The sequence below is a fragment of the Oncorhynchus gorbuscha genome, linkage group LG03, assembly GCF_021184085.1.
Source record: "Oncorhynchus gorbuscha isolate QuinsamMale2020 ecotype Even-year linkage group LG03, OgorEven_v1.0, whole genome shotgun sequence".
Classification (NCBI taxonomy): Eukaryota; Metazoa; Chordata; class Actinopteri; order Salmoniformes; family Salmonidae; genus Oncorhynchus; species Oncorhynchus gorbuscha.
In genome coordinates this window covers 14,285,883-14,299,674 of record NC_060175.1, presented here as the reverse complement: position 1 = coordinate 14,299,674, position 13,792 = coordinate 14,285,883, and the positions used below count along the sequence as shown (strand labels likewise).

The 13,792-nt window shown below is 42.1% G+C and overlaps 1 protein-coding gene across 2 annotated transcripts in view; it reads right to left on the bottom strand.

Moving 5' to 3' along the window:
• Positions 1 to 13,792, bottom strand: part of LOC124026231 (cadherin-22-like) — a 339,307-nt gene that overhangs the window by 10,713 nt on the left and 314,802 nt on the right. For both annotated transcript variants that reach the window (XM_046339344.1, XM_046339352.1), the window contains one exon: positions 5,445 to 5,696. In XM_046339344.1, the coding sequence (XP_046195300.1) occupies positions 5,445 to 5,696 (252 nt within the window). The remainder of the gene's footprint in view (positions 1 to 5,444; positions 5,697 to 13,792) is intronic.

Genomic DNA, 13,792 nt, shown 5'->3' with positions numbered 1-13,792 from the left:
GTGCCATGGGGAGATGGATGTCTTTGATCATTGTGGGAGTTTTTCCTCCCCATTCACCATCATTGGAGACAGTTAATAGCCAGGTCCAGCCAATAGACACGGGTCATACTAACCTCTTGATGCATGCTGCTGTGCATGCCAAACATGCACTTGGTTATTACTCTCAATTCCCAATGGTGAAGAGGGTAATGGGAGGCGGAAATCTTGATTATACGACTCCTCTACTAACCAATCAGTGGTGTGGTTGGTAAACTGTGTGAGTGATATAAACTGCATGTGAGATGGGAGGGGCAATGTTTTTCTTCTCTTAGTGGAAATGGAAAATCAGAGGTAATCCATTGGCTGCTTCATTCCTCTTAGAGATATTAACTTGAATGTTATATATTACGGTTATTCGCTGCATTACAGCGACGGTGATATATAGCAAAGTCACATTTTGCATGTTATGCATGGAATAATGCATCACAGCCTGTTGTATATGTCCTGCAAACAGTGGCCAAATCCTGTAGTATAGTACCTGCCTCGCCAACATGTGGCTGCTCCTCTGTGTACAGATGTTCTGATAAGCGGTCCTGACAAGACAGCTAATTTACCCTTGGGCTGTGCCTAGCCGCACGAGGCCAAGAGTTCATCTTGGCAGATGGGGCTTAATTGGAACGGATGTGCGCAGATGCCTCGCCAAAATGGATTTATCACGTCACTCACTAAATTAACTGATGGAAGGATTGTTTATTTGTTGCTAATTAGGCAGAAATTTGTTTTCATTTCGCTCATCATGCCACAATTGATCTAATAGGTTACTTGGGCGCCTCCGGGGAGCTGGGTTCTAACCCAACCACACTCATAAACACGTACAGAACAATGGGTGAGTTTGTGTTCGTGTGTGTTCTGTATGTGCATCTAGGCTCTGTGTGTGGTTCTATTCTCTGTGTGTGTGCGTGTGTGTGTGTGTGTGTACGCTCTGTCTGTGTGTTCTGTGTGTGGGTGGATCGTTGGGAAGTCATTGCCACCACACAAGCAGTCAGTTGTTTTGCTCCAGTACATCGCTCCCATTAACACACAAGGTGGCTGTTAACACAGCGCTGTCCATTCTCATTACGCTATCTCCCATCAACACACAAGGTGGCTGTTAACACAGCGCTGTCCATTCTCATTCCGCTATCTCCCATCAACACACAAGGTGGCTGTTAACACAGCGCTGTCCATTCTCGTTCTGCTATCTCCCATTAACACACAAGGTGGCTGTTAACACAGCGCTGTCCATTCTCGTTCCCCTATGTATTCACCACAATCCCCAATGAAATCCCCTTGAGATATTAATGATGTTGCACTTCCTAGGGGTTCCACTAGATGTCAACCATCTATAGAAATGAATGAGACTTCTACTGTTTTGTGGGACTGAATGAGAGCAGAACCTGTCAGTCAGCCATTTTCTGATCACACTCATTCCTCATGGTATCCACTTGCGTTCCATTGCTCATCAAGACACAAAGGAATACTCCGGTTGGAACTTTATTGAAGCTATATGTTAAGAACATCATAATGATTGATTCTGTACTAAGTTTGAAATGCTTAGCTAGCATTAAACGTATCTTATAAAAAACAATCAATCAATCATAATCACTAGTTAACTACACATGGTTGCTGATATTTCTAGTTCATCTAGCGTGTCCTGCGTTGCATATAATCGATGCAAGGAAGGGGATGATTTAACAAAAGCGCATTTGTGAAAAAAAGCACAATCGTTGCACGACTGTACCTAACCATAAACACCAATGCCTTTCTTAAAATCAATATACAGAAGTATATATTTTTAAACCAGCATATTTAGCTAAAATAAATCCAGGTTAGCAGGCAATATTAACTCGGTGAAATTGTGTCACTTCTCTTGCGTTCATTGCACGCAAAGTCAGGGTATATGCAACAGTTTGGGCCACCTGGCTCATTGCGAACTAATTTGCCAGAATTGTACGTAATTATGACATAACATTGAAGGTTGTACAATGTAACAGGAATATTTAGACTGAGGGATGCCACCCTTTAGATAAAATACTGAACGGTTCCGTATTTCACTGTAATAATAAACGTTTTGTTTTCGAAATGATAGTTTCCGGATTCGACCATATTAATGACCAAAGGCTCATATTTCTGTGTGTTATTATGTTATAATTAAGTCTAGGATGTGATATTTGATAGAGCAGTCTGAGTGAGCGATGGTAGGCAGCAGCAGGCTCGTAAGCATTCATTCAAACAGCACTTTTGTGCATTTTGCCAGCAGCTCTTCGTTGTGCTTCAAGCATTGAGCTGTTTCTGACTTCAAGCTTATCAACTCCCGAGATTAGGCTGGTGTAACCGATTTGAAATGGCTAGCTAGTTAGCGGGGTGTGCACTAATAGCGTTTCAAACGTCACTTGCTCTGAGACTTGGAGTGGTTGTTCCCCTTGCTCTGCATGGGTAATGCTGCTTTGAGGATGGCTGTTGACGATGTGTTCCTGGTTTGAGCCCAGGTAGGGGCGAGGAGAGGGACAGAAGCTATAATGTTACACTGGCAATACTAAAGTGCCTGTAAGAACATCCAATAGTCAAAAGTATATGAAATACAAATGGTATAGAGAGAAATAGTCCTATAAATACTATATTAACTACAACCTAAAACCTCTTACCTTGGAATATTGAAGACTCGTGTTAAAAGGAACCACCAGTTTTCATATGTTCTCATGTTCTAAGCAAGGAACTTAAACGTTAGCTTTTTTACATGGCACATATTGCACTTTTACTTTTTTCTCCAACACTTTGTTTTTGCATTATTTAAACCAAATTGAACATGTTTCATTATTTATTTGAGGCTAAATTGATTTTTATTTATGTATTATATTAAGTTAAAATAAGTGTTCATTCAGTATTTTTGTAATTGTCATTATTACAAATACATTTTAAAAAATTGGCCGATTAATCGGTATCGGCTTTTCTTGGTCCTCCAATAATCGGTATCGGTACCGGCGTTTAAAAATCATAATCGGCCGACCTCTAATAGCTATAGCACCTCCAAAACCACAGTACCTTTTAACCAATGCTTTTTGTAGTGTAGCTTGTCTCCTTACGATTTGTACATAACCATAATGTGTTGGTTGAGGGCCAAAAGGCTTTTAAAAACCACAATGAATAAAATATAAATGGCTTTTAAGCTCACTACCCTTACGTTAACGGAGGCATAACTTTAACCGTTCTCTCATTAAAACCACCCTAAAAACAATACCCCTTCCCTGATTCAGAGACCCCGGGTGACCTAAGGTATGTCCCAAATGGCCCCCCAATCCCAGTGCCCTGGTCAAAGATAGTGCCCTATATGGGGACTAGGGTGCCATTTAGGGACCTAGTCCTGGCCTGTTCATCAATCATTCAAAACAAACAAGATGTGAAACATGTTAGTGAAGTAAGACGAGGGAACCGAAAATAAACTGACAACGATGTACACTGAGTTATTGCGTTTCAACCGCAGCCGAAAGAGGAATGTTTCAAGCAATATTGACGAGGCAAGCGACTCATTAAATGTTTAAACATGACAATCCAAAATCCTCTCTCGCCTAGCACTCCTGCTGAGTCGTGCATGTGAGTGCTAGTATCTGAGAACGTCTGGAAAGCCTTATCTATTTAAAGAGCGTTGTTCCAGGGGGATGTTAGGGCTGATGCAGCAATCCCCCCCCCTCTCCTCCTTCTAGGCCTCCCACTCCCTCCACTCAGCTCCCCCTACCTCCATATTCTGGGGAGCAGAGTGGTTTGATATCATTGAATTGTATACACTCTCCACTTGGACAAAACTTTTTCTCATGAAAGGGGGTTGAGTTTTCTGACTGCAACATCAGCAGTTAACCGTTTGAAGGAAAAAGATGGAAAAGTAAAGAAATGCATCACCTTTTTATGTAATCTGTCCTTGTTTTTCCAGCCTGTTCTACATGAGATGAGAAAAAAAGTAACTCTAAAAGGTGGACTGTCCATTAAAGCCTAGTTGTGGTGGGGTGATACAGTCAGTTTTAGTACTACTTAGTACTACACCAGTGTATATAAGGTCCCACAGTTGACAGTGCATGTCAGAGCAAAAACCAAGTCCTGAGGTTGAAGGAATTGTCCGTAGAGCTCCGAGACAGGATAGTGTTGAGGCACAAGTCTGGGGAAGGTTACCAAAACATTTATACATCATTGAAGGTCCCCAAGAACACAGTGGCCACCATCATTCTTAAATGGAAGAAGTTTGGAAACACCAAGACTCTTCCTAGAGCAGACCGCCCGGTCAAACTGAGCAATTGGGGGAGAATGGCCTTGGTCAGGGAGGAACTCCAGATTTCCTCTGTGGAGATGGGAGAGCCTTCCAGAAGGACAACCATCTCTGCAGCACTCCATCAATCAGGTCTTTATGGTAGAGTGGTCAGACGGAAGCCGCAGGAGTGACTTCGGGATAAGTCTCTGAATGTTCTTGAGTGGCCCAGCCAGAGCCCAGACTTAAACCTGATCGAATATCTCTGGAGAGACCTGAAAATAGCTGCGTAGCGATGCTCCCCATCCAACCTGGCAGAGCTGGAAAGGATTTGCAGAGAAGAATGGGAAAAACCTCCCAAATACAGGTGTGCCAAGCTTGTAGCATCATACCCAAGACTCAAGGCTGTAATCACTGCCAAAGGTGTTTCAACAGAGTACTGAGTAAATAGTCTGAATACTTACGTAAATATGATATTTACGTTTTTTATTTTGAATACATTTGCTACAATTTCTAAAAACCTGTTTATGCTTTGTCATTATAGGGTATTGTGTGTAGATTGATGAGGGAAACAATATATTTAATCCATGTTAGAATGAGGCTGTAATGTAAGAAAATGTGGAAAAAGTAAAGTGGTCTGAACTTTATGAATGCACTTTATATGTGATATACCTGCAGCAGAATTATCATATTTTACACCTATATACTGTATACCTCTCTGTTTGTCTGTTTTAAAACAAAAGCATTTTCCGTGTGCCTATAGACCCCCATCAGAATATCCAGAGCAGATGTCTTTCCTTTTATTAATGCCAGTTGTAAACATACTTTATCCCATACTTTATCCCAACAAACAATCTGCAACCTTCAATTGGATCCTATGCCCAGCGTGTGTCTTTACAGTTGATTATAGACAGAAATCTCAACAAGTGTGCAATTATGTTGCCCCAAAAACTGTACAAGCAGACCAACAGGTCATACATAGTGTTGTTTGTTTTGTGCATAGTTTCTTTACATAAATGCTCACTTCTTTGGGAGCTACAACAGACGTTTTCAGACCTGCGTTCAAATATAATTAGTTTCTTTCAAGAACCTTGAGCGTTTGATTGCCTAAAGTGCCAAATAGACTGGAATTTCACTTGTATAACTATTATGTTGGCAACCTCAATGAAGAAGGGGTTTGGTCGTTGCTTACCTATGAGTATGAGCATGCAGACCAGTAGGGCTATGAGGGCCCCGGGACTGAGTGAGGCGCTAATGACGTAGGCGGTGGCATTGCAGGACTGGATGGCGCCCTCCGGGTCGCAGCCACACACGTGGATGGTCAGGGTGCCCGTGGAGCTCAGAGCAGGAGGCCCGGTATCAACCACCAGGATAGGCAGCAGGTAGACGTTCTGCTCGTGGCGGTTGAAGCCCGAGCGCTGGGTCCGGATCCCTACAGTGTTGTCTGGAACATAGAGACATAATATTATACAACGGTAGCCTATGTCAAACATAGACCTTCATAACTATCTGCTCGTGTTGGTTGAAGCTTGAGCACTGGGTCTGCAGTGTTGTCTGGAACATAGAGATATATGAGATAATATTAGTGCTGGGATGATACCAGTATTTCATTACCAGTATTCCAGAGTCATATTTAGTTATTTTCCAAGCTATAGTTGTCATGTTTTGTCTTATATTGTCTTGTCATTATGCTTTCCCTTCTGTTCGTTTCCCCCTGCTGGTCTTATTAGGTTCGTTCCCTTTTTCTATCCCTCTCTCTCCCCCTCCCTCTCTCTCCTCTCTCTATCGTTCCGTTCCTGCTCCCAGCTGTTCCTCATTCTCCTAACTCACTCATTTAGTCTTTTCACACCTGTCCCCTATTTTGTCCTCTGATTAGAGTCCCTATTTCTCCCCTTGTTTGCCGCTTCTGTCCTTGTCGGATCCTTGTTTGATGTTCGCTGTGCTGTGTCATTGTCTCGCCCTGTCGTGTCTTGTCTCCTTCAGATGCTGCGTGTGAGCAGGTGTCTGAGTCTGCTACGGTCGGTGCCTTCCCGAGGCAACCTGCAATCTATGGTCGAGTCTCCAGTCTGTCCTCGTCACTACGAGTGGATTTTAGTTTTTTCATGTTTTGTTTTCTTCTTTAATTGTCCAGGAGTATTACTTTGCCATTTACTGGAATAAAGACTCTGTTTTCGCCAAGTCGCTTTTGGGTCCTCATTCACCTGCATAACAATAGTACACAGTATTTTACATACAGCAGGTTTTTAAACGACTAAAGAGTTGGTCTGCTTCGTGCAATATTGGGACGGAAACTCAAAATGGAATACATTTCAAACATATATCTGACATGGTACAGATGTCTTCTTTTAAAGCCCATAACCATGTGTGTGAGGTGTATACTTTGGTTTCAAGGTAGATTTGTTTAAGACTACCAATAATCACTCTGTGTGACCCTGATTTAGCCCACTGCAGTAAAAGGTTAATTCTATAGTCTGGAATTCCTCAAAGACAGAGGAATCAATCAAGATAATTCAGTAGAGCCATGTGGAAAAATAAAATAGGTGCTACTTAATAAAAACAATTGCCTCTGCTCAGGTAGACAATTTGCTCATATGGTTACTACCATCCATCATTTTTTATATATACAGTGCCTTGCGAAAGTATTCGGCCCCCTTGAACTTTGCGACCTTTTGCCACATTTCAGGCTTCAAACATAAATATTTAAAACTTTATTTTTTTGTGAAGAATCAACAACAAGTGGGACACAATCATGAAGTGGAATGACATTTATTGGATATTTCAAACTTTTTTAACAAATCAAAAACTGAAAAATTGGCCGTGCAAAATTATTCAGCCCCCTTAAGTTAATACTTTGTAGCGCCACCTTTTGCTGCGATTACAGCTGTAAGTCGCTTGGGGTATGTCTCTATCAGTTTTGCAGATCGAGAGACTGAATTTTTTTCCCATTCCTCCTTGCAAAACAGCTCGAGCTCAGTGAGGTTGGATGGAGAGTATTTTTGAACAGCAGTTTTCAATTCTTTCCACAGATTCTCGATTGGATTCAGGTCTGGACTTTGACTTGGCCATTCTAACACCTGGAAATGTTTATTTTTGAACCATTCCATTGTAGATTTTGCTTTATGTTTTGGATCATTGTCTTGTTGGAAGACAAATCTCCGTCCCAGTCTCAGGTCTTTTGCAGACTCCATCAGGTTTTCTTCCAGAATGGTCTTGTATTTGGCTCCATCCATCTTCCCATCAATTTGAACCATCTTCCCTGTCCCTGCTGAAGAAAAGCAGGCCCAAACCATGATGCTGCCACCACCATGTTTGACAGTGGGGATGGTGTGTTCAGGGTGATGAGCTGTGTTGCTTTTACGCCAAACATAACGTTTTGCATTGTTGCCAAAAAGTTCCATTTTGGTTTCATTTGACCAGAGCACCTTCTTCCACATGTTTGGTGTGTCTCCCAGGTGGCTTGTGGCAAACTTTAAACGACACTTTTTATGGATATCTTTAAGAAATGGCTTTCTTCTTGCCACTCTTCCATAAAGGCCAGATTTGTGCAATACGACTGATTGTTGTCCTATGGACAGAGTCTCCCACCTCAGCTGTATATCTCTGCAGTTCATCCAGAGTGATCATGGGTCTCTTGGCTGCATCTCTGATCTGTCTTCTCCTTGTATGAGCTGAAAGTTTAGAGGGACGGCCAGGTCTTGGTAGATTTGCAGTGGTCTGATACTCCTTCCATTTCAATATTATCGCTTGCACAGTGCTCCTTGGGATGTTTAAAGCTTGGGAAATCTTTTGGTATCCAAATCCGGCTTTAAACTTCTTCACAACAGTATCTCGGACCTGCCTGGTGTGTTCCTTGTTCTTCATGATGCTCTCTGTGCTTTTAACGGACCTCTGAGACTATCACAGTGCAGGTGCATTTATACGGAGACTTGATTACACACAGGTGGATTGTATTTATCATCATTAGTCATTTAGGTCAACATTGGATCATTCAGAGATCCTCACTGAACTTCTGGAGAGAGTTTGCTGCACTGAAAGTAAAGGGGCTGAATAATTTTGCACGCCCAATTTTTCAGTTTTTCATTGTTAAAAAAGTATCAAATATTCAAAAAATGTCATTCCACTTCATGATTGTGTCCCACTTGTTGTTGAATCTTCACAAAAAAATACAGTTTTATATCTTTATGTTTGAAGCCTGAAATGTGGCAAAAGGTAGCAAAGTTCAAGTGGGCCGAATACTTTGGCAAGGCACTGTATATATATATATATTTTAAATTGAACCTTTATTTAACTAGGAAGGTCAATTAAAAAAAATATTATTAACAATGACGGCCTACCGGGGAACAGTGGGTTAACTGCCTTGTTCAGGGGCAGAACAACAGATCTTTACCTTGTCACCTCAGGGATTTGATCCAGCAACCTTTCGGTTACTGGCCCAATGCTCTAACTACCTGCCGCCCCAAATGATCAATGAACAGATCCGAAGCATTTACTTTTCCATGCATAGATGGGTTATACAGGATAAATAGACATTATTAGACGTAAACAGTCCCATTTTGCCAAAGATATATACCTCAGATCATCAACTCTGAAATAATATTTGTATTTAAGGACATGGAGCAAGGGAATCACATGTGTCAAACCCATACACTTCAACCACGTCTTTTTTAGTGAACACATGAATTGTTAGCTGCTGTCAGTGAGCATTCAATGTCAATTTAAGGGGTTTTATTGGCATGGGAAACACATTTTTACATTGCCAAAGCAAGTGAAATAGATAATAAACAAAATTGAAATAAACATTAAACATTACACTCACAAAAGTTCCAAAAGATTAAAGACATTTCAAATGTCATATTCTGTCTATATACAGTTTTGTAATGATGTGCAAATAGTTAAAGTACAAAAGGGAAAATAAATAAATATGTGTTGTATTTACAATGGTGTTCGTTCTTCACTGGTTGCCCTTTTCTTGTGGCAGCAGGTCACAAATCTCGCTGCTGTGATGGCACATTGTGGTATTTCACCCAGTAGATAAGGGAGTTTATCAAAATTGGATTTGTTTTCGAATTCTTTGTGGGTCTGTGTAATCTGAGGGAAATATGTATGTCTAATATGGTCATACATTGGTCAGGAGGTTAGGAAGTGCAGCTCAGTTTCCACCTCATTTTGTGGGCAGTGTGCACATAGCCTGTCTTCTCTTGAGAGCCATGTCTGCTTCATCACACATTCTTTTTATTCAAATGAAACCAAGGGGAGAAAATGGGACAACGTCATAATTTGAAATGAAACCTCACTGGTGCACAGCCTCTCGGGGAGACACATGTAACAATAAAGGTATTTCTATGTTTTTATTTCACCTTTATTTAACTAAGCATACAGTAGCAAATACAGTCAGAATAGCTAGTGAACACTGTCAGGAGGCAGACATCCCTGTTATGGACGTAGCTACAGCACTGTTACAGGCAGACATCACTGTTATGGACGTAGCTACAGCACTGTCAGGAGGCAGACATCACTGTTATGGACGTAGGTACAGTACTGTTATGGACATAGATACAGCACTGTTACAGGCAGACATCACTGTTATGGACGTAGCTACAGCACTGTTACAGGCAGACATCACTGTTATGGACGTAGCTACAGCACTGTTACAGGCAGACATCACTGTTATGGACTTAGCTACAGCACTGTTATGGACGTAGCTACAGCACTGTTACAGGCAGACATCACTGTTATGGACGTAGCTACAGCACTGTTACAGGCAGACATCACTGTTATGGACGTAGCTACAGCACTGTTACAGGCAGACATCACTGTTATGGACGTAGCTACAGCACTGTTGCAGGCAGACATCACTGTTATGGACGTAGGTACAGCACTGTTATGGACGTAGCTACAGCACTGTTACAGGCAGACATCCCTGTTATGGACGTAGATACAGCACTGTTACAGACAGACATCACTGTTATGGACGTAGCTACAGCACTGTTACAGGCAGACATCACTGTTATGGACGTAGCTACAGCACTGTTACAGGCAGACATCACTGTTATGGACGTAGCTACAGCACTGTTACAGGCAGACATCACTGTTATGGACGTAGGTACATCACTGTTATGGACGTAGCTACAGCACTGTTATGGACGTAGATACAGCACTGTTACAGGCAGACATCACTGTTATGGACGTAGCTACAGCACTGTTACAGGTAGACATCACTGTTATGGACGTAGCTACAGCACTGTCAGGAGGCAGACATCACTGTTATGGACGTAGATACAGCACTGTTATGGACGTAGCTACAGCACTGTTACAGGCAGACATCACTGTTATGGACTAGCTACAGCACTGTTACAGGCAGACATCATACAGCACTGTTATGGACGTAGCTACAGCACTGTTATGGACGTAGATACAGCACTGTTACAGGCAGACATCACTGTTATGGACGTAGCTACAGCACTGTTACAGGTAGACATCACTGTTATGGACGTAGCTACAGCACTGTCAGGAGGCAGACATCACTGTTATGGACGTAGATACAGCACTGTTATGGACGTAGCTACAGCACTGTTACAGGCAGACATCACTGTTATGGACGTAGCTACAGCACTGTTACAGGCAGACATCACTGTTATGGATGTAGATACAGCACTGTTATGGACGTAGCTACAGCACTGTTATGGACGTAGATACAGCACTGTTACAGGCAGACATCACTGTTATGGACGTAGCTACAGCACTGTTACAGGCAGACATCACTGTTATGGACGTAGCTACAGCACTGTTACAGACAGACATCACTGTTATGGACTTAGCTACAGCACTGTTATGGACGTAGCTACAGCACTGTTACAGGCAGACATCACTGTTATGGACGTAGCTACAGCACTGTTACAGGCAGACATCACTGTTATGGACGTAGCTACAGCACTGTTACAGGCAGACATCACTGTTGTTATGGTACAGCACTATTAGCTACAGCACTGTTACAGGCAGACATCACTGTTATGGACGTAGATACAGCACTGTTACACAGACATCACTGTTATGGACGTAGCTACAGCACTGTTACAGGCAGACATCACTGTTATGGACGTAGCTACAGCACTGTTACAGGCAGACATCACTGTTATGGACGTAGCTACAGCACTGTTACAGGCAGACATCACTGTTATGGTACATCACTGTTAGCGTAGCTACAGCACTGTTATGGACGTAGATACAGCACTGTTACAGGCAGACATCACTGTTACAGCACTGTTACAGGTAGACATCACTGTTATGGACGTAGCTACAGCACTGTCAGGAGGCAGACATCACTGTTACAGCACTGTACAGCACTACAGGCAGACATCACTGTTATGGACGTAGCTACAGCACTGTTACAGGCAGACATCACTGTTATGGATGTAGATACAGCACTGTTATGGACGTAGCTACAGCACTGTTATGGACGTAGATACAGCACTGTTACAGGCAGACATCACTGTTATGGACGTAGCTACAGCACTGTTACAGGCAGACATCACTGTTATGGACGTAGCTACAGCACTGTTACAGACAGACATCACTGTTATGGACGTAGCTACAGCACTGTTATGGACGTAGATACAGCACTGTTACAGGCAGACATCACTGTTATGGACGTAGATACAGCACTGTTACAGGCAGACATCACTGTTATGGACGTAGCTACAGCACTGTTACAGGCAGACATCACTGTTATGGACGTAGCTACAGCACTGTTACAGGCAGACATCACTGTTATGGACGTAGATACAGCACTGTTACAGGCAGACATCACTGTTATGGACGTAGCTACAGCACTGTTACAGGCAGACATCACTGTTATGGACGTAGCTACAGCACTGTTACAGGCAGACATCACTGTTATGGATGTAGATACAGCACTGTTATGGACGTAGCTACAGCACTGTTATGGACGTAGATACAGCACTGTTACAGGCAGACATCACTGTTATGGACGTAGCTACAGCACTGTTACAGGCAGACATCATTGTTATGGACGTAGCTACAGCACTGTTACAGACAAACATCACTGACATCACTGTTATGGACGTAGATACAGCACTGTTACAGGCAGACATCACTGTTATGGACGTAGCTACAGCACTGTTATGGACGTAGATACAGCACTGTTACAGGCAGACATCACTGTTATGGACGTAGATACAGCACTGTTACAGGCAGACATCACTGTTATGGACGTAGATACAGCACTGTTACAGGCAGACATCACTGTTATGGACGTAGCTACAGCACTGTTATGGACGTAGATACAGCACTGTTACAGACAGACATCACTGTTATGGACGTAGCTACAGCACTGTTATGGACGTAGATACAGCACTGTTACAGGCAGACATCACTGTTATGGACGTAGATACAGCACTGTTACAGGCAGACATCACTGTTATGGACGTAGATACAGCACTGTTACAGGCAGACATCACTGTTATGGACGTAGCTACAGCACTGTTACAGGCAGACATCACTGTTATGGACGTAGCTACAGCACTGTTACAGGCAGACATCACTGTTATGGACGTAGCTACAGCACTGTTACAGACAGACATCACTGTTATGGACGTAGCTACAGCACTGTTATGGACGTAGATACAGCACTGTTACAGGCAGACATCACTGTTACGGACGTAGATACAGCACTGTTACAGGCAGACATCACTGTTATGGACGTAGCTACAGCACTGTTACAGGCAGACATCACTGTTATGGATGTAGATACAGCACTGTCAGGAGGCAGTACACTCTTCCTGTTACGGTAACTTTGCTGAGCATAATGTCTTTGACATTGTCCCTCTGACCTCTACGCAGCATCCTATTTCATAAGTGCATCTTTCTATCTGAAAAAGAGGAAGTGTGGACTGAAAAGGGATGCAGTGCTCTTAGGCTCCATCATTGTTGTATTATTTATTTCAGAAATGATATGATAACCATATAGCAGGTAATTACTTTGAAATTCCTTGTTAAAATGTTCATGAACTAATACTTTCATATTAATCACACTTTAGTTTCTTTGAGATTGACACAATAATTGTTTTGTTTAGTTACCAATGGTGTTGAATTCTTTGAGATAGGTACCAGACAGTATTCATTAATAACATGCCAATACCACCTTAAACATATTGAAAATAAAGCGGAATTTCATTGCACTAATAGGTGCATTGACGAGTGCTGTGGAAACAGTCTGTATATTTTAATATGTATTTTATGGGGCGACAGGGAAATGATTAAGCTAATTATGTGTGTTTTAATGGAGTGAAATATATACGGAAAAGTTTTTGTTATTGAATCTCATGTTCATTTACGGTAATCAGTTGAGTAAATTAACAAAAACTGATAAGCTATGACAAAACAAAACACACGTCTTTCATTAGCTTCCGAAATAATATTTACCTATAGGGAAAATGCAGTCAGTAAAATAAAGCAAGACGTGTCTCTATTCAAACTCCAGACCTTCTTCAATGGCCAAGACTAGCTTTACAGACATCCAAA